The sequence below is a fragment of the Mizuhopecten yessoensis genome, unplaced genomic scaffold (genome assembly GCF_002113885.1).
Source record: "Mizuhopecten yessoensis strain PY_sf001 unplaced genomic scaffold, ASM211388v2 scaffold11119, whole genome shotgun sequence".
Classification (NCBI taxonomy): Eukaryota; Metazoa; Mollusca; class Bivalvia; order Pectinida; family Pectinidae; genus Mizuhopecten; species Mizuhopecten yessoensis.
Window position 1 is genome coordinate 398,621 of NW_018408889.1, and position 27,286 is coordinate 425,906.

The window sequence follows — 27,286 nt, forward strand, 5'->3', positions numbered from 1 at the left end:
GTGTTTTTAAAATATAGATGCATAGCCAACTTCTGTATTTAATTAAATAAATTCAATTTATGATTTCATATTGTCTATCCGAATACAATCTATTATTTTGTTTTAACTTTTAATAATTTCAACCAATCAAAACCGACTAAATAGTTCGTTGCTCAAGCATAAACAACACTGCATACCGGACTGAGGCAGCATAGAAACTGTATACACTATATGTCAAGTGACATCGTGTAAGACATCCCACTGTAATATGTCAAAAGGGTAGGTTCTAAGGCGTTCACATTTAGGTTACACATGTGTTTATACCAAAAAATGACGGCTCACGTGTACCTCTCGTGGTTGAAATATGTCTTTCAACACCGGGACATTTCGGCATAGAAATAACAGTGAAATGACTGCACAGTAGCTGAGTAGGACATTTCGGCATTTGGATGCTGGACTGTATAGCATCAATATATCCTAGATACACGGGTGCTGGACACACAGATATATAGAATATATCACAGTATTATATATTATATACACATATTGTCAGTGTATTCTGCAACGGTGGTTATACATATTGTTTTCTTTTTAATTTTTTCACAATCATAGCATTTCGTCAAGTCATAATCAAGTTTCCACGCATTATATATTTCCGCGCAGCCATTTTATCAAGCTATATCTCATTACTACGTGACCTGCTGGACACTACTCAATGATATTATAGATGTTTGTCTATCGTCTGTAAACTGACACAAAAATTCCCGGAAGTTCCCCGGGAAAACAAGAATTAATCACTATAATTGAAAAACACGCATAAATATTCACTTTTTATCTTGCTCAAATTGAAGCCATACCTGAAAAACCGGTCTTTTTTGAAGTCTGACAAAAGCACGAAAATGTCGTATGCAAATGAGGCCACATCTCCTCGCCAATTTTTTTCCGCTTCCGAAGAGTGATGGTTTGGTTTGGTTTGGTTTAGTATTGTTTAACGTCCTATCAACAGCTATGGCCATTTAAGGATGGGCTTCCCTGTGTGCAAGATGCATGCATGTAGTGTACATGTATGCGTGTGTTTTGGGAGGCTGCGATATGTTCGTGTTTGTCTCCTTGTGATAGCACGGAACTGATGCCAATTTATAGTGCTACCGCACTGAAACATACTGCTGAAGACACCCAGCAGGACACCCCACCCGGTCACATTATACTGACAATGGGCAAACCAGTTGTCCCACTCCTAAATTGCTGAGCGTTAAGCAGGAGTAGAAACTACCATTTTTACAGACTCTGGTATGTCTTGACCAGGGGACAGAACCCAAAGCTTCCCTCACAGGAACGAACGCTCAACTAAAGTCCAAAAGTGAGGCATTGTCAAGAGAGACATTAGGAAGAAGAAAGTTGTTTAGAAAGAAAAGAAAAGATAAGATCCCTAATTTAGTCGCCTCTTACGATCATGCAATGGGGGCAGCAGGTACAATTCTTACGCCTGCAGGGACCCAAAGAGCAAAGGAGACATTCTCATATCAATAAACACTGTTTTCAATGAAACATTAACCTTAATTGTTATGCAATTAATGAACTTCTAATTTTTACCAATTTTAAACAAAATAAAATGAGAAATAATTTACCATCAACAAAAACAGATATAAGACTGCACAAAAAAAGGATAACAGATTCTATTATAACTAAATAAATGTGTGGGTTTTTTTTTTTTTAATTACATGAATTTGTTCAAGCTGACATATTGAAAAATCAATAAAAAATGTAAAATTTTATAGTGTATTCGAGTAATCTTTACTTTGAACACTAAATGAAACATTGTATGTAACTTCAGGTCAGAAGATACCTGAATGGTCCTGATCATTGCTCTGAGAATGATTTGTGATAAGATATAACGAAATATTCTACACAATATCAAGGGAATTATGGACAAGTAAAATGAAAAAGACATTAACCTTTTATTTTCACATTACAGATACGATACAGGTAACCTTCTCTGGGACCTTGCCATAACACAAGCTAATGATAAAACAAGTAAGTGTTTCTAGTAAGATAGCAATCAATTTGATTTTCAAAGTCTTGACTAATAGTTATAAGCTAGTGCTGCAAATGGGCTGATGATCGATTATAATCGAAAATCAATTGATTTGCCCTTTCCGATTCCGATTATCAATTTCAAATTCCATAATCGATATAATCAGTTCATCATTAAAATCAAAGTATTTAAATGTCCTCCGTGTAAAATGTGATTTGAAAGTCATATACTGATATGATTTATACTATATGATTGATAAAAATGCTTAAAAGTTGCTTGAGTTGATATCCATTCAGTATAAAAGAATGAAACCTAATGTACAGTGAACAAACTCTGTCTATTGATGTTATAGTAGTGTTCTCACTTTATTTGGGTATTTAGCCCCAAAATATTATAAACCAGTTACCGGTATGCAATCAATCATTAATCGGTGTACTACTTCTGATTACAAATTGATTATCGACTATTATTTTCAACGGATTGCCCATCAATACTTTTTTGCCTTTTTATTATTTTGAATATAACTTTTGTTTGAAGATGAAAACACTGTCAGTGATGACTCTGCTGTATTTGTGATTGGAGGGAAAGGAGCGGTAAGTTTGGAAGGATTACTGGGTCTGTTACTTTTTACCCTTTTTAGATAAGACAATGAGAGTAATCATTTTGGGTCGATTTAGACTCAAAGAAGTGTGTTTTTCCCTGCCTTCTGAAGTTCACCACTGACGAAGCAAGTGGGTTACATACGTAATAATAATAATTCGAGGTTTTTATATACTGCTTTATCACAACCTAGTTCGCAGGTTGTCTCAAAGTGGTTCAAAAACTATTACTCGTGGTTATAATTATAGGGTCTTTGCAACCAGCCAATATCTTTCAGAACTCCCTGGGGAGCAGTACAGCCGGTGCTGCCATTTCGTCGCTCACAGCTAGCATTCAACAATTTTAGAACTGCCCAACCACATACTCATTTACAGCTCAGTAGACTGAAACAAGCGGAGTAAAGTATTTTGCTCAAAGATACAACACAGTGCCGTGACGTAACTCGAACCCTCAACCTTCAGTCACGAGCCTGGCGTCCTACCACTAGACTACCATGCCTCACATTAGAGGTTCCAATGACTGATGATTGGTTTTAATTTTAGGTTTATCTAACTCAAGTGAGTTACTTTTTAAAATTGCAAAAGGATACAAGGTTTATTGAGTGTCTTTAAACAATTTGAAAATTAACTAACGAGAGTTAGGTAAACATGATAATCAACCATAATGAGTTTGGCGACCTTTTTCTCCAACAACGTTCAGATGTTATGTATAGAAAACTGTACGTTTCTATTGAGAATACATTATTCCTGTTTCTGATATGGCACATAATTGCCTTAAACTATGATGTCACAATGGTAGATGACGTTGCACAAGCATTGCTATGTGAGTGATGAAACCTATTGTGGGTTTTGGAGAAATATAACTATTACCTTTGTCACAATCGCTATTGTACCATTGAAAATAACTATGTAGTCAATTGACCGTAAACATGGATTAATTCGTAAGTAATAATTTTAAAAAAAACATGTTGTACCAGGAAAAAATAAAGACATAGAAATGAAGTAATGGTTATACGGGTACATTTACTTTCATCGTTTACGTTGGCTTCAACATGCAGACGTCATTCATATCAATTCATTATAAGTTTCTAATTTGTGAAACAATTTTATTTCAGGGGAAAACATCCATTATTCTACGTTTTCTAGACAGGTAAGTGTCACATTTATCTTTTGTGAGTCTGTATAAAAATAACAAAGGTTTTTTTGCTGAGTTGTGCTTTAAATCCTGTGTTCAAAGCACTTCATTCTAAAATATTTAGTATTGTACAGATAATGCTTTTTTGACTCATTCACCCCCACATATTTAAACTGGACTTGCCCAGTCTTTGATTTGGTAAGGTTCAAATTTGAATTTAATGGTGAATGGGCTAAAATCTGAACCTATGATAGAATATAAATGAAAATATTTTGGTTTATGTGCGGTTCATATATATAGCAAAAACAAGACCTTTATTCTGTGCGCTGTTTTGATAGAAGGTACTTGATCATGAACTGCCACTTCTGTTAATAGTAACAACTATGTACAGTATTTGTATTCCGTGTTTTGACAGAGATGAGGCATCCAAACCTACAGTGGCCTTAGAATATACATTTGGCCGCAAAGCCAAGGGACATAATATAGTAAGTATGATATAGAAATGTTTTTAAAAAATTGTTCAGCAGGATATATGGATATAATTGTCCAGAATTATGTTCCCAATGAACCTGCTACCTACCAGATTTTTACATTATTCCTAGATTCATATTTTTGTTTAGTACTACTTGATATATTTAAATAGAGTTAATTGTCATCAATATTTTTACTGTATAGCTGTTAATTTTTCCAGTCATGTTCATCTGTCTTGGGTGTCAACCTGTAGCTTGTAAAACCATTAGATCTGTGGATAGGTAAGAGTTGGTTATCCACAGTGGTGATCCACGGTGATGATCCACTGTGGGGATCAGTCACTTTGCTCTGGTGGTAAGCTACCAGGTTTGGCAGCACAAATTGTAAAGTTTTAAAACGTTGCACAATACCTGAGAGTTGATCACTTTTTATACCGGTGATGGATGTTCTGGCAGGTGTGTTGACTGTGGTAGCATTCTAATGTTTTGTGATTTGTGTATTGAAAGGCTAAAGATGTTGGTCACATATGGGAGTTGGGTGGAGGGACATGGCTGACCAAACTAATGGATGTACCTCTCAATCCTGACACTATCACGTAAGTACACATAGTTAGATAAAGACGAGATACACATTGAGAACACCACCACATGTGTTCTTATCCTTCAATTCAGTCCAGTCACTTAAAAACAAATCATTCAACAATGATAACGTCATTTACCTGAGCAAGTAAAAACGTTCCAGCCAGACCCATCATATGAGTGCAAATCATTCACCACAGACACCGTAACATACTATTCTCCTAGACAAAATCTAATATGTATAAGTCATAACATGAACATCATAAGTATAAATTATTCAACACAGACTTTAATATTTACTGTATACCTGGAAAATTTCACCCTTTACCGATAAAATCCATATTCGCTCGGTGTTCATTTTGTCTTCACACGTATATGGTGTAAAGTAAACCTCGTTCGCTTTTATGATAAATTTGACTTCTTTTACAGAGGGCAAAAAAAGGGAAATGTTAAATTTTAGTGAAAATAGTTTCTGGCTTAGCCTTACAACACTCCAGTAAAAATCAATCAACCCCGACTCATTAACAGGTTACAAGCCATTCAACTAAGACATTATCTGAAATAATTACAAGTTAAACAGTGGCTGTTTATTTTTTAATTCTTTTATATGAATCAGGATCTTGAAATTCTATTAACTCTAGCTTAACTCACTCACCCCTGAAGTTTCATAATGAACTATTCCAACCTTTGAATTAGAAGAGTTCAAATGCATCTTCAGGGGTGAATGAGTTAAATGTATTTATGTAATAAAGCTATGCTGTTGTAGACACACTGCCTTGGCTATAGTGGTTGACCTGTCTAAACCCAGTGAGATCTGGTACACGATGGAGTCCTTACTAGCGGCTGCCAAGTCTAGGATAGAGACCATCATAGCAGAGATGAAACCAGACTACCCAAATATCAGAGAACAGTTGAAGAAAGAAGCCTGGAAACGAGTGGGGGAGGATCACATGGTAAGTCTTATGTGTCATTAGTAAGGAGGAAAGGAGGAGAGGGGGTCATATGGTAAAATGGCAAAGGGGTGTGGGCTGTTTAGTAGGTAGAGAAAGTTGGGGTTTGGGGTGGGGGAGGATCACATGGTAAGTCATCATGTGCCATTCTGGTAGGTAGAAAAGGAGGAGAGGGGGTCATATGGTAAAATGGCAAAGGGGAGTGGGCTGTTAAGTAGGCAGAGGAAGTTGGGGTTTGGGGTGGGGGAGGATCACATGGTAAGCCATCATGTGCCATTATACAGTAGTCGGTGGAAAAGGGGAGGTAGTGGGAGGATTTTCAAATCGTAAAATGGCAATGGGAAGTGTTGGTTATTCAGTAGGCAAGAAAGTTGGTGGGGGAAGGGGGTCACATGGAAATTTGGAAGGATTGGGGGTTAGTTGGTGAAGATATGGGTAAGGAAAATACAATAAAAACCTAAACATGTATACACTTTACTAAAAATGTATGTACATTATTGTTGTCTTAATGAATATTTTATTTTGTTCTCTGTCCTCATGAATGTCAATATTTAGATGTTGACTTATTGTTTATCTGTAACTAGGATTACAATATAACATGGTGACTTTTAGTATGGTATGTTTGATGTAATTTTTTTTTTTTTTTTTTTTTAAGTATTACAATTTTTTTACTCTGCTACACTATTGAGATCTGGTTTTATATATTTACAGGACAGTACGATGATGGACCCGTTTTTAATACCACTGATAATAATAGGTGGTAAATATGATATTTTCCAGGTAAGATTCCCTCAGTTCTTTGTATGTGGTTATCAGTATGTCTGCAGTGTACTTTTATACGGATATACCAGGTAGTAACATATTTCTAGTGTAAGAGTAAAGGGCCCCTTTCGAGTATCCGGTTCAACCGCTTTGTCTGTTTTTAAATGTAACATTTTTGGGTATAAATCCTAGCGGACCTGCAAATGTGTATGCAGGCCTTGCAAGGCTTTGTCAAGGCTCGCCTGAAAGCAGCATCAGATTACCAGGTCCGACCTTATTTCATAAACAAACAAATCTGGTCCAACTGGTTCCACCATTTCGATCGCGATAAATGAATGTGTCCTAGCTCTCGTTAGTTGTACTTGACCCTAGAGCTGTCTAAAACATCCATTAATTTGACGATTAAACAATAAAACCGTATGATTATATTATGATTTATTCATATCTCAATTTATGCAGATCTCTTAGCTATACAATGTAATTTTTTTAATTCGCTAACAATATTTCAGAAGAAGAAAAAATGTCAAAAGTACTTTCACTCAAATTCTACAGAGTTATCTCCCTTTTAACATACAGTGAACCATTCTTGCTTACGAACTAATGATGGCTACTGAGGGTCCTTATGGCTGAGACCTTTATTCGATTTATCTCAAATTTTTTATTTAGCTCATATACATTTTATATGAAGTAGTGAAATAATCAAAGATGACCATCAAGAATTCTGATTGGCTCTAAGCAAATGTCATGATCTATAGCTGAAATGTTTTAGGTTAAATGGTTAAAATTTTACAGGTTCATGTATGTTTCTAATAATGCTGATAGTAGCTGAAAAACTGTTCTTTGTTTAAGTTTGATTTTCATCATTTTGGGTGCCTTGTGAAACAGTCCCTGTAACAGTTAGCACTTGGTTCTAATAGAATTTTCTAAAATTGCTGCTTTGCTCTAAGTTTTTATTTTTAAATCCTACGAAGGAGAAACACATAGTGTATGCCACTGACGGTAACCCATATTATAGTTATCATATATATCCGTTGAGTGTTACTTATAGAAGTGATAGCAGGTTCTTTTATTGTTTATAAATGTCTTTCTTAATATGTATTGATAACAGATGTACAGAGATGTGTTTTTCGTGTTCACAGGATTTTGACTCGGAAAAGCGAAAAGTGATCTGTAAGACCCTGAGATTTGTAGCACATGTCCATGGAGCATCATTACAGGTAAGTTGTCAGGTAACCATAGCACTGACCCTGAGATTTGTAGCTTGTATCCATAGAGCATCATTACAGGTAAGTTGTCTGGTTACCATAGCACTGACCCGGAGATTTGTAGCTTGTATCCATAGAGTATCATTACAGGTAAGTTGTCAGGATACCATAGCACTGACCTGAGATTTGTAGTTGTATCCATAGAGCATCATTACAGGTAAGTTGTCTGGTTACCATAGCACTGACCCGGAGATTTGTAGCTTGTATCCATAGAGCATCATTACAGGTAAGTTGTCAGGATACCATAGCACTGACCTGAGATTTGTAGCTTGTATCCATAGAGCATCATTACAAGTAAGTTGTCAGGATAGCATAGCACTGACCTGAGATTTGTAGCTTGTATCCATAGAGCATCATTACATGTAAGTTGTCAGGATACCATAGCACTGACCTGAGATTTGTAACTGGTATCCATAGAGCATCATTACAGGTAAGTTGTCAGGATACCATAGCACTGACCTGAGATTTGTAACTTGTATCCATAGAGCATCATTACAGGTAAGTTGTCAGGATATCACAGCACTGACCCTGAGATTTGTAGCTTGTATCCATAGAGCATCATTACCGGTAAGTTGTCAGGTTACCGTAGCACTGACCCTGAGATTTGTGGCTTGTATCCATAGAGCATCCTTACAGGTAAGTTGTCAGGATAACATAGCACTGACCTGAGATTGGTAACTTGTATCCATAGAGCATCCTTACAGGTAAGTTGTCAGGTTACCATAGCACTGACCCTGAGATTTGTAGCTTGCATCCATGGAGCATCATTACAGGTAAGTTGTCAGGTTACCATAGCACTGACCCTGAGATTTGTAGATTGTATCCATAGAGCATCATTACAGGTAAGTTGTCAGGATACCATAGCACTGACCCTGAGATTTGTAGCTTGTATCCATGGAGCATCATTACAAGTAAGTTGTCAGGTTACCATAGCACTGACCCTGAGATTTGTAGCTTGTATCCAAAGAGCATCATTACAGGTAAGTTGTCAGGTTACCATAGCGCTGACCCTGAGATTTGTAGCTTGTATCCATAGAGCATCATTACAGGTAAGTTGTCAGGTTACCATAGCGCTGACCCTGAGATTTGTAGCTTGTATCCATAGAGTATCACTAAAGGTAAATTGTCAGGTTACCATAGCACTGACCCTGAGATTTGTAGCTTGTATCCATAGAGCATCATTACAGGTAAGTTGTCAGGATACCATAGCACTGACCTTGAGATTTGTAGCCAGGGTTTGTATTCAACATTGTTTTACTTTGTATAATGGTATGATACACTCTAACTTGATCAGTGCTATGTATGAACATTGTATAATAAGAGTTCATCATTATAATTTGTTACATATACCAGGCTCACTTTACATAATCATCATACACAGAAATTTATGTGTTGGGACTTAAACAGTTACTACAATGATGTTTAGATTATGTGTATTATTTTCATTGTAAAGACTAGCTTAATCTATATTTTGTTGAATGAATTAGTAGGAGTGATGTATCGGGGTATGCCCTCATCGTGGTGTTTGTATTCAGTTTTTCAGCATCAAGCAGGAACAACAGGTGAACAAGATGAGAGCCCTGATCAGTCACCACCTGTTTGAAACGTCATTAAGGTGAGCATTACAGATATATTACGTAGATTGTTTTTATGGAAAATATAGATAAAATGAAAATCGTAGAGATATAATATATATATCGGAGGATGATATGGTGCTGTGGTCTGTTATGATAACTTCCTGTTTACAGTAAGACGTTACAGACGGAACACAACAAACCTATACAGGTGGCTGCGGGACATGACTCCCTACAACAGATAGGTAGGTATAGGTATAAATAATTTGACATGTTCTTTCCGTTGTATTTACTGTACAATACCTAATACTAGCATCTAGATGAGTTTAAGTGCTCTATTTCCTTTCTCATTCTAGGTACACCGCCGTTGTCTGATAAAGATGTCGGTAGAATCAATGCAAAGTAAGTTCCTTCTCTGTTGCCCTGTTGGTTATGTGTGTAGTGTTAATGTATACAATGTATTGTTTTGTATGTAAACAATGTATTGTTTTGTATGTAAACAATGTATTGTTTTGTATGTTTACAATGTATTGTTTTTTATGTTTACAATGTATTGTTTTGTATGTTTACAATGTATTCTATTGTATTTGCACAATGTAATGTTTTGTATGTTTACAGTGTATTCTATTGTATTTTCACAATGTATTGTTTTGTATGTTTACAATGTATTCTATTGTATTTACACATATATTGTTATGTATGTTTACAATGTATTCTATTGTATTTGCACAATGTATTGTTTTGAATGTTTACAATGTATTCTATTGTATTTGCACAATGTATTGTTTTGTATGTTTACAATGTATTCTATTGTATGTATCTTACATTCTGTGCTGATATTGATGAAACTTTGTCCACTTGGGTTGATAGTACCTAATGTTATTTTACACTTATAATTTATTTTTATTTTGACTGGTTCAATATGAGTTATGCCCATTCTCTGATTTTCTTTTGCAAATATTGTGCATAATACTGCTTCATATTTTCTCAGCCAATATTTATAGACTCGATCTTCGTTTTTTTTTAGAAATTTTCCCCATTGCCATTTAATTCTTAGTTCAACTGTTTTTATAGGAGTTGTTCCTCTTTTCTGATCTTTTATGCGGGAGGGAGGGTATTAAGTTAGTCTGTGGCTTACAGTTCTACTCCCAATAAATGTGTTTTCAGTGACATTCTGAGGTAACACTGGAAATGAGTTACTGACGAAATGATAGAAATTTCCACAATAATTAGTTCTACTGGAGCAGTCAACATGATTTATGTATTTTAATGGAATTTATTTTTAGATTAAGGACCATTAAAATTAATCAAGTTGAAACTGAAAATGTTGTGGGGCAAGTCATGTACATTCAGATTCTACATCATATTGACAGTCAAAGCATATTTTGTACAATGCAATGAGACACTATCATACATTGATCCTCAGGCTGGAAACAGATGGCTTATATCCACTGATTTGGTACGTGTAAATGGAGTTCACACAGGTAATAGATACTCCAGGTCCTCCTGCTAAAGTTTTACTTTGTTTGTATGGTAACCATGGATTCAGGTCCTCCTGCTAAAGTTTACTTTGTTTGTATGGTAACCTTTGGTTTAGGTCCTCCTGCTAAAGTTTTACTTTGTGTGTATGGTAACCTTTGGTTTAGGTCCTCCTGCTAAAGTTTACTTTTTTTGTATGGTAACCTTTGATTAAGGTCCTCATGCTAAAGTTTACTTTGTTTGTATGGTAACCTTTGATTAAGGTGCTCCTGCTCTAGTTTACTTTGTTTGTATGGTAACCTTTGATTAAGGTGCTCCTGCTCTAGTTTACTTTGTTTGTATGGTAACCTTTGGTTTAGGTCCTCCTGATAAAGTTTTACTTTGTGTGTATGGTAACCTTTGGTTTAGGTCCTCCTGCTAAAGTTTACTTTGTTTGTATGGTAACCTTTGGTTTAGGTCCTCCTGCTAAAGTTTACACAATACATTAACAAAGTCCAGGTCATTTAACTGGAGTTTATTTATACTGCTTGTTCAGTAACCTAGGGTTGAGTTTGACTAGCTGGAGTTTATTTATACTGTTTGTTCAGTAACCTAGGTTCAATTTGACTAGCTGGAGTTTATTTATACGATTTGTTCAGTAACCTAAGGTTCAATTTGACTAGCTGGAGTTTATTTATACTGTTTGTTTAGTAACCTAGGGTTCAATTTGACTAGCCGGAATTTTATTATACTGTTTGTTCAGTAACCTAGGGTTCAATTTGACTAGCTGGAGTTTATTTATACTATTTGTTCAGTAACCTAGGGTTCAATTTGACTAGCTGGAGTTCATTTATACTGTTTGTTCAGTAACCTAGGGTTCAATTTGGCTAGCTGGAGTTTATTTATACTGTTTGTTCAGTAACCTAGGGTTCAATTTGACTAGCTGGAGTTTATTTATACGGTTTGTTCAGTAACCTAGGGTTCAGTTTGACTAGCTGGAGTTTATACTTCATGGTAACTTACACTGAATGTATGAATGAATGACTAAGGTTTTTGGCTGGAATTGACACTGGTTGTATGGTTATATGGCTAAGGTCCCATCCTTGCCAACTCTCCCTATTTAGGAGGGAGACTCCCTATTTTGGATCTTTAAATATAATATTTCCAACAAGTTTTCAGTTCAGTTCAGTTTCTTTATTTCCGAGAGCCATCTGACTCATAGGCTATATATCAAACAATTACGTCATGTAGTACACGTGAATTTACTGAACTATTTCTATATTCTAAGATTTAATGATTCCATTTGGAGAAAAAAAAAACACATTTTTAAGAGTGATTTTGTCTGTAGGGGATGTTTACAATGTACACATACAGATGTATATTATTTATTGTTTTAATTTTGAGCACACGGAATCTCCCCAATGGAAATTTCAAAAGGTTGGCAAGTATAAGGTCCTTTAGGTGGTATATACACTTGTTGTTTTGTAACTGATCAATAATGTTTTGCCTGATTTTACAGCCTAATACAGACTGCTTCCCCTAGCAAAAAAGTACTGTATTTTTCCCGAAATGAAGGAAAAAAATGAGGGATATCTTCCCAGTTTCAATGAATATAATGCTATATTTTCCCCAATTCATGTAGGAATGGACTGGTGTAAAATTTAAGAAGAAAAACACTGCTGTTATCATAATATGTTGTGTAGCTTAAGTTAACACTACTGTCACATGGCTCAGGTTCCCTGTCTGGCAGTTATGTAATCTTTTGTTTACTATACAATTGTGTAGACTTGTCACTTTAAGCTTTGATAAATACTGCCACTGCAGTTCAACAAAAATCGATGACACTTGATACAAAACAGCAAACACTTTTAAGTTTGAGAACAAACATTTTGAAAACTTGTGTTCGTCCTATGCAACTGTTATCTGCAATATCGTAAATTATCATTTTTTTCCTTCTGCTCATATATTATTATTTTCTAGGCAAATAGCTTACACCAGCACTTACATGCTGGCAAAATTCTGTATACCACAAACGTTCGCCCAGTCAAATATTCGCCTGTCACCATGAAAATCTGTATTCGCCTACGTATATATTGTGTGCTGTGTACTAGTATTCGCTGTCAGGGTGAATTCGCCCTAATGAAGAAATGCAAGAAAGGTGAAAATTAAACTCCAGCGAATATTTTCCTGAATACAGTATATAACTTCACAAACTCTAAACTACCCACACATTTGGCCAACTTCATAGTCATTCACAAAATTTAGCAGCATAATGGCATTGAAATTTAATTAGTATTCACCATATTTGCCATAACTTCTGCAGATTTCCATCTACATGTACATAAACCTCTTCACCTACACATGGCGAAGAATTTGTCATGATTTGTATCAGAAAGGTCAAAGTAATTGTAAATCGGTACATTGATATGAGTTTTGAACCATTGCTGGTGTGAACAGTTGCCATTCCTTTCGCAGACAAACTATAAACTACCCCACACACAATTTGCCAAATTTGTTGTCATTGACACAACTGGATGCATAGGTTACACTTCGCTGGAGGCATATATTTTTGTCTTTGCTTTACATTAACATTTACTGTTACAGCTACTGGCAAACACACGATGTTGTCATTGAGGTCATCCAGTACAAATGTCTTCTATCGGGTATTTAAATACAAACTGTACAACCCTAAGTGAAAATTAGACATCAGAGTTCAAGGTCATCTAGTACAAATGTCTTCTATTAGGTATTTGAATACAAACTGCACAACCCTAAGTGAAAATTAGACATCAGAGTTCAAGGTCATCCAGTACAAATGTCTTCTATCGGGTATTTAAGTACAAACTACAACCCTAAGTGAAAATAAGACATCAGTGTTCAGTGTTAAGGAATGCTAAGTCTTCTGTACATGTACTGACAAACACTGTAGACCTCTTGGACGGTCAAGACAATCCAAGCTAAAATTATGTCAAGTTTAGTTTCTGTAAATAATTCGAAGATATCAGTGTCCCAGCTAAAGAGTTCTCTATAATTAACACAAAAAAATAATTACTTATGAGGTGACAGTTATTTACAGGGCTGTACTAAATCTAAAAGCCTTGAAATGAACTTGAATAGAGATTACCATCGTGGCTGAGGATTTCAAAAATTGAACAAAGTCGTATTTTTGTCGAGCCTGGTTACTGAGATGTAAGAGCAAACATTGCTGGTTTGGAGGCACTCGAGAGCTGCGTGGGGCCTGTCATAGGTCCTGTCATACGTTATACTGCTCATTATAGCATGGCGTCTTGTGCACCGAAATCAATCGAGTCCTCTCTGAGAACATCAATGTGTACTTCAAACTTTAACCGTCAGAACTTGGCAGTTTAATTTACAATACAATACAAACCGCTTCATTCCATGAAGGATCAATGCACAGAATTTTAGAGTAGGTTGGTGTAACTGAAAAGGTGAAAAATCGGAAGACATTCGGGTTCACTTTTGTAATTACAGTTCATCATCATCATCGTCGTATTAAATATTGATTTTGTGTTTTGTATGTTAAGTTTAAATCCTGCTAAAGGTTTTGGTATTTTTACGATTCAGAAGGAAAATAAATCAGGGTAATGATTTCTTTTTCATCGAAAGCATCAATCATAATTTCTTTTTTATAAAAGGCAAAAAATAGAGATTGCAATTTTTTTTTAGTGACAAATAGCATTTCTTGGAGCAACTACCATAACACATGTATGTAGTCGAAAAATCTTTGAAATGCATGGCCATATGGAATATGTTAATATGTATCATAAATGAGGCAATCTGTTTATGCTTCAGTACCATAAGATTTCTATGCAAGGCTATGTATAAGACAAAGTATACTTATGAAAAGGTGAAGCAGACTTAAACAGTGTCATGGTATATATATGTACCTTAAATACACAGGTATGATTGTGTTTTGTTAATAACATTGACCCTTTACTGTATACAGAGAAATTTCTGCTGCATTTTTTTTTTTTTTTTTTTGGCCATCCATTATAACTGTGGGTGAAGTTGTCATTGCAGCAAATATAAGTAAACATCATGAATGATATACGTAATGATTAAATGCAGTGGGCAAAATTACCACTTCATGTAAATGGATTTTACTGGCAAAGCTAGCGCAAACGTTTGACTGGAATAAAGTTCCCAACATACAGTAATAACGGTAGTGTGACAGGTGTAAATTGTTTTACTGAACACTAATAACGGTAGTGTGACAGGGGTAAATTGTTTTACTGAACGGTAATAACGGTAGTGTTACAGGTGTGAATTGTTTTACTGAACAGTAATAACGGTAGTGTGACAGGTGTAAAACAATTTACACCTGTCACACTATCGTTATTAGTGTTCAGTAAAACAATTTTCACCTGTCACCCTTCCGTTATTACTGTTCAGTAAAACAATTTACCCCTGTCACACTACCCTTATTACTGTTCAGTAAAACAATTCACACCTGTATCACTACCGTTATTACCGTTCAGTAAAACAATTTCCCCCTGTCACACTACCGTTATTACTGTTCATTAAAACAATTTACTCCTGTCACACTACCGTTATTACTGTTCAGTAATACAATTTACACCTGTCACACTACCGTTATTAGTGTGACAGGTGTAAATTGTTTTAATGAACAGTAATAACGGTAGTGTGACGGGTGTAAATTGTTTTACTGAATGGTAATAACGGTAGTGTGACAGGTGTAAATTGTTTTACTGAACCGTAATAACGGTAGTGTGACAGGTGTAAATTGTATTACTGAACAGTAATAACGGTAGTGTGACAGGGGTAAATTGTTTTAATGAACACTAATAACGGTAGTGTGACAGGTGTTAAATTGTTTTACTGAACAGTAAAATCGGTAGTGTGACAGGTGTAAATTGTTTTACTTAACAGTAATAACGGTTGTGTGACAGGTGTAAATTGTTTTAATGAACATTAATAACGGTAGTGTGACGGGTGTAAATTGTTTTACTGAATGGTAATAACGGTAGTGTGACAGGTGTAAATTTTTGTACTGAACACTAATAACGGTAGTGTGACAGGAGTAAATTGGTTAACTGAACACTAATAACGATAGTGTGACAGGTGTAAATTGTTTTACTGAAAACTAATAACGGTAGTGTGACAGGTGTAAATTATTTTACTGAACACTAATAACGGTAGTGTGACATGTGTAAATTGTTTTACTGAACACTAATAACGATAGTGTGACAGGTGTAAATTGTTTTACTGAAAACTAATAACGGTAGTGTGACAGGTGTAAATTGTTTACTGAACAATAATAACGGTAGTGTGACAGGTGTAAATTGTTTAACTGAACAGTAATATCGGTAGTGTAACAGGTGTAAATTGTTTTTCTGAACAGTAATAACGGTAGTGTGACAGGGGTAAATTGTTTTACTGAACACTAATAACGGTAGTTTGACAGGTGTAAATTGTTTTACTGAACACTAATAACGGTAGTTTGACAGGTGTAAATTGTTTTACTGAACACTAGTAATGGTAGTGTGACAGGTGTAAATTGTTTTACTGGACACTAATAACGGTAGTGTGACAGGTGTAAATTATTTTACTGAACACTAATAACGGTAGTGTGACATGTGTAAATTGTTTTACTGAACACTAATAACGATAGTGTGACAGGTGTAAATTGTTTTACTGAACAGGAATAACGGGAGTGTGACAGGTGTAAATTGTTTTACTGAACCGTAATAACGGTTGTGTGACAGGTGTAAATTGTTTTAATGAACAGTAATAACGGTAGTGTGACGGGTGTAAATTGTTTTACTGAATGGTAATAACGGAAGTGTGACAGGTGTAAATTGTTTTACTGAACAATAATAACGGTAGTGTGACAGGTGTAAATTGTTTACTGAACAATAATAACGGTAGTGTGACAGGTGTAAATTGTTTAACTGAACAGTAATATCGGTAGTGTAACAGGTGTAAATTGTTTTTCTGAACAGTAATAACGGTAGTGTGACAGGGGTAAATTGTTTTAATGAACACTAATAACGGTAGTGTGACAGGAGTAAATTGTTTTAATGAACAGTAATAACGGTAGTGTGACAGGTGTAAATTGTTTTTCCTCAACACTAATAACGGTAGTGTGACAGGTGTAACAGTAATAACGGTAGTGTGACGGGTGTAAATTGTTTTACTGAATGGTAATAACGGTAGTGTGACAGGTGTAAATTGTTTACTGAACAATAATAACGGTAGTGTGACAGGTGTAAATTGTTTTAATGAACATTAATAACGGTAGTGTGACGGGTGTAAATTGTTTTACTGAATGGTAATAACGGAAGTGTGACAGGTGTAAATTGTTTTACTGAACGGTAATAACGGTAGTGTGACAGGTGTAATTGTTTTACTGAACACTAATAACGGTAGTTTGACAGGTGTAAATTGTTTTACTGAACACTAGTAATGGTAGTGTGACAGGTGTAAATTGTTTTCCTGAACACTAATAACGGTAGTGTGACAGGTGTAATTTGTTTTACTGAACACTAATAACGGTAGTGTGACATGTGTAAATTGTTTTACTGAACACTAATAACGGTTGTGTGACAGGTGTAAATTGTTTTACTTAACAGTAATAACGGTTGTGTGACAGGTGTAAATTGTTTTAATGAACACTAATAACGGTAGTGTGACAGGTGGAAATTGTTTTACTGAACAGTAAAATCGGTAGTGTGACAGGTGTAAATTGTTTTACTGAACGGTAATAACGGTAGTGTTAAAGGTGTGAATAGTTTTACTGAAAAGTAATAACGGTAGTGTGACAGGTGTAAATTGTTTACTGAACAATAATAACGGTAGTGTGACAGGTGTAAATTGTATTACTGAACAGTAATAACGGTAGTGTGACAGGGGTAAATTGTTTTAATGAACACTAATAACGGTAGTGTGACAGGTGTAAATTGTTTTACTGAACAGTAATAACGGTTGTGTGACAGGTGTAAATTGTTTTACTGAACACTAATAATGGTAGTGTGACAGGTGTAAATTGTTTTACTGAACACTAATAACGGTAGTGTGACAGGTGTAAATTGTTTAACTGAACAGTAATATCGGTAGTGTGACAGGTGTAAATTGTTTTTCTGAACAGTAATAACGGTTGTGTGACAGGTGTAAATTGTTTTACTGAACAGTAATAACGGTAGTGTGACAGGTGTAAATTGTATTACTGAACAGTAATAACTGTAGTGTGACGGGTGTAAATTATTTTACTGAACAGTAATAATGGTAGTGTGACAGGTGTAAATTAATTTACTGAAATACTGTTGGCTCAAGGTAAATTGAAAACCAGTTTTGGTTGTTCGTCTTTTGTATTTCTTTATAATTTTAATTTTGTTTCCCTCGTGGTGTTTATGGGAAGTTCAGGAGCGTCTCTTACAATTACGAATGCTTTCAGTGTTTCCAGTAGTAAAATAACCGGTGAAATCCAGTGGATACCCATCTTTAGAGATAATTTCCCAAAGAAATCACAATTATTTACAATTATGGTTTCAGAATATTGCTGTAGGCTTAACGGTTTCAATTCGGTATTGATTGCAATACTGCAAATAGACAGGGCTTTGATACATTTTTCCTGAAATCATAATTAAAGTATTAATTTTTCGAAATGGCAGTAAAGTAAAACATTGCTAGTGGACCAGATGTTGATGACATACCTACAGGCATTGGAATAAAAATTATGTGGATTTTGATAAAAGAAAAAAACAATAAAAAACAACATTATAATGACTAATTTATATTGCACAAATGATCACACGAAGCTAGCTAGGCAGTTTCTATAAATAGAAACAGTAGGTGACACCAATCTTCCCCAGGGCCCACTCCAGCTAGCTCTTATGTCTCTAATTGTCACAGATAAAGGCTCCTCCGAATACAAATACAAAAAAGGGGAAAATCAAACAGGAGCACAAACAAGTGAAAATTAATTTGCAGCAAAAAGGATGACAAATAAGGCCAGTAAAAGATGAAAATAGAATGGGGCCATAAAAGGATGAAGTAAAACAGGGGCAAAAAAGGGGAAATATAATGGGAGTGAAAAACTTGGAAGTAGAATAGGGTTAATAAGGTGAAAATAAAATGGGCAAAAATGACAAAATAAAATGGGGAGCAAAAAAGGATGAAAATGAAATGGGAGCTAAAACCAATTCGAGTGAATCAGATGTGAAAACCTACAAAATTGGTGAAACATATGATGGGGACAAAAGGGACGGGGAATGGAATGGGTGTAATAATTCCTATTTTACACTGTTTATTTTAATCAATTCACACATGATATATATATATAGTGAACTGCTTATATAGAAACGTGTGTGGTAACCAGGTATTTGTTTTGGTGTTCATATGAGTTTACAACCATTGAATTAGTACAAATATTCATGGTCATCTTAGTAGTTTGTGTGAAAATGAGTCCGTACTTAGTTGCACGCCTATTCCGTGTGGTAAGTTCCTTTGGTTTATAAACAGTTGATTGCCCTTGGTATAAAGTTTACTACAGTTATATTTGGAAAAATTGGTGATTGGGTGGTGCAGTGGATAGCGCACTAAGGCAGCCGGGGTTTGATCGGATATGAAAAGGTATGGGGTCACCTGCCCGACTACGTGGGTTTTCTCCGGGTACTCTGGTTTCCTCCCACAATAAGACTCCCTGCGCGCTAACTAAAATCCGGGCCAACAAGAGTTTATATATATTTGGACATTTTCACCACCGCATCAGAAGTCAACCGATTTCTGTTTTACCAAATATGATCTACCGGTATTCATGACTTGTACACCGCAGAGTCGTAAACTGTAGTTTCTGTTCCAGGAACCCCATGCAGCTCTGGAAGCATGCTTATACAGCCAAGTTCCCACAGGAGGTGAGTTCCAAGAGTAAATGTTGTCATGTCTCTGGTTTTGAAAATATTCATTGCATGATAAAAAATACAAATCATTTCTGTACAAAGTTTTTTGAAAAAAGGATTAAAAACAGGCCAAATGGAGAAATACTTAAAATATGTATACTCATAACTTTGGTACATGTATACATATATAGAGGTCACTTCAACTCATTCATTTGTCCATCAACAACTCTGTATGTCCATTAACACCTTTTCTGACCTTAACTTCTGTATTTAATTATGAAACTTCATAGGTCATTGTTATGCAAACAGTTCAATGTCATTCAATATATTCTAAATGCCAAGCTTGTAACATGGGACAAGATGTCAAATATTAATTCTGATTGGACACAATTTCTTTTTGAAACTTAACATGTATTTGTATTATGAGGCGAATGGTCAAGGTTAATGCCATGACAGATGGTTAAAGATCCAATCATTATAATGTGCTTGTGGAGCTAATAGCTTCAATGGAATAAAATGGATGTTGTGCACCTCTGAAAGGAGATGGGGGGGGGGGGGGGGATATGTAAGCGAGTCGTAATACATTTTGTTGATGTTTTTATTATCAAATTGTTTTTGTTTGATGGACAAACAAACCTTACGTATGTATAAATATACATTTCTCAACGTTTCAATTGTGTTACAATTGTTTATTGTTATTGTGGCTGCGCTGACAGTCGTCGGAGGTAGGTGTTTGTTTTTCGATTAAAAGTTGGTTGTTTGTAAAAGTGACGGCGGCGATTAGTACGGGTGATTAGTACCGAAAATCTGCTTGTTTCTTCAGTTTACATGTCATGTTTTATTGAACTGAATTTTTATCACCTGTGATGATTAGCTTATGTATAATGTATAATTACAGCAACATGAAAAATTGTAGTTAAAATATTAGTATGTTAACATGAATATGTTTTCTGTAATGAGCATGTAGAAAATCTATTTAGGTAATCCAGAGCCTCATCAGGTATAAGTACAAATAGAGAACCTCAATTGTTTCTTTTCATTATAAATTATATACCAAACATAATATTTCATTATTAATATTCATTTGGTCATTTGCATTTGTTCTCAGAAAGATTTATTTTGTCAGCTAATTGTTTTCCTTCAAATATACAAGAAAACACAAGTAAAAAATATATATGATTTTGATCATTTGACATATATTTTTTTTTATCGTCATTCATGTACTTTATGTAAAACCAAGAATTTGAATATGGTTCCTTCCTATTATATTTATAGATATGCATGCCATCTAAGGAACGTTCTTCTACTATATTTCCCGTGATCTTTTGCATCTCTTTGATGTCTCTTTGATGTCATTATTTGTTGTGTCCTGTCTGCTATGTTGCAATTTAGATCTTGACCTATTTTAAGTCTGCAGGAAGAAAGATAAACAAAGACAATGATTTCTAGAGGGATAATTATAACTGAATGACAGTGATGACTAAAAGGGACAGGATGATTTTATCTGAAATAATAATAACTAGAGTGACGATTGTTTCTGAATTGGCAATGATAAATAAATCAGCAATGCTTATCAGAGGAGCAATGCAGAGCAGTGGTTAAAAAGACATGCAAAGTTAATTATAACTGAAGACATACTGTATACGGTTTTACTATGTACTATAAGGTTTCGAGTCATGACCTTGACATCTGGTGACTTTGTATTTGTAGGATGTGACCAATCCAGCGATGGTTGAAGACCCGGCTAAAGATCCCCAGTACAAGGAGGCTGCTATTGACTCCCTAAGGTCTCAGAAGGACGAGGTAAGAACTTCAGTGCTACACGCCAACGTTAACAGTCAAATTATCCATCATCATTGGGTTTGTCTGGCACAACAGTAAAGAAAATGATGCTTGTGGGACCACACAGCAAATGATGTCCCTCTTGTGCCTGTGGCCATGGGACCTAAACCAGCCAGGCCATCAAAGTGGGATTTCACATTCTCCTGGAAGTGGAAAGCTTCAATAGTTTTCCCATTGGTTCGGGGGTATATTGACCAGGGTAGGAACATTCCTGAAGATTACGAAAAGACTTGAATATATTTTAATTACTTTTACACTGTAGTTCGTGTTCAATAAATCTTTCTTCTAATATAATGGATGGGCTTTGCGTGTGAGTGACAGGGAAATGGGAAGGATTGTCAGGATCTATTACTTCTATTGGGACTGGAAGACTGGAAAGAAAATATTATTTGTAACTACGGAGTACAGATCACGACAACTTGTACTGTGATATACACTCAATGAAGTCACATACACTACAAGACATTTTCTTACAATTGCTGTATTAAATACAGTGGTAAATCAGGTAGGGTAAAGACACAATGTTTGCATACAATGTAAATAATGTATGATATACCATGATGTTTGTCTGTGTCAGTAGTTGTTTATTTCTGGGTTTTTTCAACAGGAGTTGGAACGGTACAGACGGATGTCGGAGAGAAAAGCGAAGAGCGAAAAGAAATATGGAGGAACCTTTGCATCATAGATTAATTAGGTAAAGTGTTTTAATCGTAGCGGAACTTGACTTGGTCGATTGTCGGTGACCAGGTAGCTCGATTGGTAGAGTGTCCGTCTAGACTTTGGCGGGTCCTGGTTTGAATCCTGGTCTGGCTGTTGAATTTCTCTTTCTCCCGTTACATATAAATACAGTACATGCATTACCCAGATACATTCACAGTAAATATGATATGGAAATCACACTTATTATCAGGTCACTTGGCACAAAGTTCTTTCGAGTCTATCCAATGGAGCGACTTAGCTTCTATTATCTGTCGGGCATAAACTTTTTGAAAAAAACATTTTCCTAAGTTCTTTAAGTATTTTTACTCTTGACCCATGGTTTGATCAAACAAATGAACTTGACCTACGATGAAGGTCTAAAAGTAAGTTATGAGAAAAGAGCTTGATTTGCTGATATGTTGCTTGGATGAAGTGCTATCAAGTTTCTTTCAAGTCACAGGTGTCAGATCTGTTAGAATTTTTTGTAGGATTTTTCTAATGATCCATTAGGTCCCGAATAATGATATTTGGTCTGTGTTGGCTTGTTAGGACAACAGTCTATCAAGTTTAAGGAAATGACATAGATCCGCTTGGAATCACATGAGTGAAATCTATTGAAATCTTCCAATAAAGATCCAACAGGTGTAATGACGTTAAGCCATCAGTTTGAGCTTACTTGTGACCTAAAGTTTGTTTAAATTAGTTTGACCTTGACCAATTTAGATGGTCACAGAGGTGAGATGTGTTTGCCAACACTATTTTAATAACAGGGGAGCAATACAGGCCCATTGGGCATCTTGTTTGTTTGCTTTTCCCTTAACCCTTTCACCACTGTAGACGATAATGAATTCATCCATATCACTGCATGGTAGAGACTACTAAATTTACATGGGTGAAAGGGTTAAAGCTGCATAACAAACTTAATCCATGCACAGGTACTAGCCTCATCTGTCAATACACCCATAATAAATTATGGTCGTATTGACAGAACGAGTTGGGGCTAGAAACCGTGATCCATGTGCATAAAGTTCACTGTTGTATTCAGAAAGGTCTATTGTATAATTCAAGTAGGTGCATGAGAGTGGTGTGCAGTACTTGTCTGTGGTAGTGTAAATGTCCTCCACCTCGAGTGGACCACTTGACCGTAAGGGCGACAGATAGATCTGGCTCGAGTATCTAGTCGACCACCAGCTATAGGGGAAGTGCAGACAACAACTTCCTGTATATAAGCAATGTGCTTCAAGTAATTGATACATGCACCGGTAGAGCAGATTTGTAGTCAAGGCATGGTTAGCATACAACTGATATCTTTATACAACCAGATATATGGTCACGAGTTAGGTTAGCTTACAAAAATAATTTTATTGCGTTACCAAAAGTCACAGATCATGTTTGGAGGATGATCATAGATGATCTGTACCCATCCTGAAACAATCTCAGCATGAGGCTGTTTGATTGTGATCGAAGGGCTGGTCTAAGCCCTGTTTACCACATTATAATAATATTGTGGTTGCTAGGCTGCAGCGATATTCATACCTCAAGAAACGATACACATCGCAGTTCGATGCTTACGATACGAAACGTTTCCGATATAGATATCTGCTTTAAAGTTCTGCTTCATAATGATTGGGTCCAGGATTTTATTGAGTTTTGTCACAGACTTCAATAGTAAATACTATAGAAATACATTTTTGTATAATTTCTAGTACTTTTGGGTATGACTGCACACAGTGGACCACATCTTTACTGAAGGGTTAAAATAATATAGGTAACCTTTTTAGAGTTTGATAAAAATTGATTGATCATTTGTAAAAGTACTGTTAGTGTACCACGATACAGCAGACAAACAAAACAATTTGATACGATACACAAGAAAGTATCTCCGCAATAAAATATTTCGTTGCAGCCTTAGTATTTACCTCAGTTTCAGCTTCACCATCTACACTCTTTAATGAAGGTGGATTTATGATCGCAACAAGGCTAACTATACATAATACATGTCGTGCGTGAAGGGCAAAATTTACATTAGGGACAAATGTGAATTTTACTGGTGAATATTTCACGGGGCCAAAGTTTGAAGTACCCCATGTCGGACCTGTACATGAAAAGCACGTCTTCAGTGTTTCTCTCCTCTCCTCCTATCAGGTTTCAACTGATTTATATTGAATCAGTCAACCGTATCACTTGAACAGTCTCACGTTGTTGACAATTTAAGGCCTATGACAGAGATACAGACGAGGGATAATATGTTATCGCCTAGATTCGTATCGGTCGGACGACCTCGGTGGTACTTTTATTATAATGCCCAGCACACACATACAATTAAAATCACACACTTTAAGGATTGGTTTGAATTTCTAGATTGGATCGGAGATTAGTGAATTTAGAATCAGCGTGCATCAAAGGGAGCTTTAAATAGAATGTCACTCCTACTCTCTCTCCTGTCTGGTCTTCACCAGGTAACTACAGGAGTCCCTTCAGTCTTGTATAAAGTACTTAACTTCTCATCAAAGTTAACCCAGACATCTGAACAGTCTGTAACCGTATTTTTACGAGAGAATTATTTTTTGTTAAACAATGTACTATTTTCTCCTCTTTTTTTACTGATTCCAGGTTTGGGGAGAATGACCCGTGTGGAAGTACTGGACATCGACAGGTCCCTGGTCGCATGTGATTTAAATAACAGACAGTTCAACTTCTGCTGGATCTTTTTATTACGAACTGGTCAACTTGACTTGCTGAATAGAAACGATTCGGTGCAGGGAAGTCGGCAAAATTTTAGTACAAATGTTATGTAATTAAATTTGTCTTCGAACGAAATTACCTGTCACACATTGAGGCATAAGCTGGTCAGATACATTTCAAACTTTGTGAAACTACGTTTTACATCAGTGAGAAAGTTACATTGTATATCAAATTATCAATGAATACACAGAATTTGGCTAGTAAGATAATATCCTTCTGATCAGCTCACTCGTGTCAGGATGATATCATCCATAAAAGGCATGCCAGCTACAGGTTTGCTTCGTCAGGTCCCGTCAGGTCTGTTACGGACCTAACAGCTGATTAGGTGACTATACATAAACATGGACGACTATAGGAGACCTACATACACCACTTTGTGTACCAGTGTGATACATATTTATATTTATACATACTTATCCTGATATTGAGGTTGAGGATGTGAATACATTGCTCTGTATTTTTGAGACCACTGTTTTCACAATGGGTAAAGGAACAGCGAAGGAATTCAAAATCACCAAGGTCAAAGTTTGCCTTGGTAAAATGCAAAGTAAATGCAAAATTACTCTTCATTTCGCAGTAGTGATAATGCAGAAAAACGACTTTACGATGTTTGAACAAACATGTTGTATGTTATGCATTATGTGAGTAAAATAAGAAAATATTATATACATGTATATTTATTGTATACCCATATGATAAATCAAGGGTAGGTTTTTATATGAAATACAAGAATGCAAAAACAACAAAATCAACCACATGATGTTAAATGATATGATGGGGAAATCATCATTGTTCTTTTTGATAAAACTAAATAATGAAAACAAAAAATAATAAATTCATCAAGAGTAAGATCATTTATCAACTAGAAACTGGTTCAAACTCTTTCTGATTTAAGCTGACCACAAAATGCTGATATCTTGATAAACAGTGTTATTCAGTACAAATGTACAATGTATAAGGAACAATGAGGATGACTGAAAACAGCTGATTTTGTCTGGTACATGTTTGTGGTATCGTAGGCAATAATAATTTTTGTGCTACTATGTGTTCTAAATTCTCAATCATCAGGGTTATAATGAAATGTGACGTGTAACCTCTACAAACTGATTCTATATACTTTGGATAAGGTTAATACAGTGAAACCTGTCTAATGTGACACCTTGGGGACAATGCATTGGCATTGGTCAGATTATACAAGATGTCAGAATACACAGGTGTTATTTTGTATGTGAACCCTGTCTTATTTGACACCTTGAGGAACACAACATATTGGTTAGATTCATGATATCAGAATATACAACTCATATTTGGTTATTTTTTTAAGAAAAAGACAGTATGTCAGAATACTCCACAGTCATATTAGACAGGTTTTTCTCTAATTGTATGAGTGAGAAGAATGAAAGTTTGTGATAAATGGTAGCAAATTCATGTATATTTTTATTTAAACATTCCGTCCATTTAAAATACAAACATGGATTCTGCTTGACATTTTTGTTGTTGTTATTACATTGTCATCGTCTCTATAACATTTCGTCTCTATAACATTACGTGTATTTTACAAACCTCGTCCGATGTAGGATTGTAATGCATTGTTGAACCCATAAAGTCACCATTAAAAAACATTGTAGGCCTGTGGGAATCCTATGATGTATATGATTCAATGATATCCCTATAGTGGCGAGGGAAAAAGAGTTCTGTTAATTTACTTTCCTTCCTTTGATGTTATACATATTTTCCTATTTTCCTTTATACTTATTAGTTTACATAAATTCCTTAATTTCATGATATCAAGCAGTAAATATGTAAATAAGATTTTCTCTATCAAAGTCTGATTTATAAAAGTTTCAGTAGGTCTATAGGAAATCTGCATTAAATAGACCTATTCCGTCTTTGAGTATTGCAGAGTTATCTTCTCTTGGGAGCAGGTATTGATTGTTACGTCATTGGTTTGTGAGAGTAACGTCATCAATTTTTGAGAAAATGATGCAATTTTCTCACACAAACCAATGACGTAACAATCAATACCTGCTACCAAGAGAAGATAACTCTGCAATACGCAAAGACGGAATTGTATATATGTAAATTCTGAATTCTTAGACTGTTAATGTAAACATTTTAAACATTAACACATAGCAATGACACTGAATTGATCAATGACACAGGGTGAAGACATTGTGTAAATCCCCTAGTAAGGACGTTGTCTATTGAGAATGACACGATAGGCGTAGATAACCTCAAATTAGGTCTTTCTCAATACACATTCTTCATAATGCTATCACAGAAGTAAAATACCCAACACAATTTTGTCTGCTGAT

The 27,286-nt window shown here is 35.5% G+C and overlaps 1 protein-coding gene across 2 annotated transcripts; it reads left to right on the forward strand.

The window, feature by feature from the left end:
- Nucleotides 1-156: 156 nt before the first annotated feature.
- On the forward strand, nucleotides 157-26,449 carry LOC110466142 (cytoplasmic dynein 2 light intermediate chain 1-like). Of its 2 annotated transcripts, XM_021522478.1 has the most exons (17): nucleotides 157-258; nucleotides 1,955-2,013; nucleotides 2,552-2,607; nucleotides 3,729-3,763; nucleotides 4,164-4,233; nucleotides 4,726-4,814; nucleotides 5,564-5,750; nucleotides 6,459-6,527; nucleotides 7,649-7,726; nucleotides 9,310-9,389; nucleotides 9,523-9,593; nucleotides 9,705-9,750; nucleotides 19,649-19,700; nucleotides 20,402-20,410; nucleotides 21,396-21,488; nucleotides 22,135-22,221; nucleotides 24,840-26,449. In XM_021522478.1, the coding sequence occupies exons 1-16, from the start codon at nucleotides 248-250 to the stop codon at nucleotides 22,210-22,212; spliced, it is 1,083 nt and encodes a 360-aa protein (XP_021378153.1). In that variant the 5' UTR covers nucleotides 157-247; the 3' UTR covers nucleotides 22,213-22,221; nucleotides 24,840-26,449. The 2 variants fall into 2 exon arrangements, with proteins under 2 accessions (XP_021378153.1, XP_021378154.1); XM_021522479.1 differs by lacking the exon at nucleotides 20,402-20,410.
- Nucleotides 26,450-27,286: the final 837 nt, after the last annotated feature.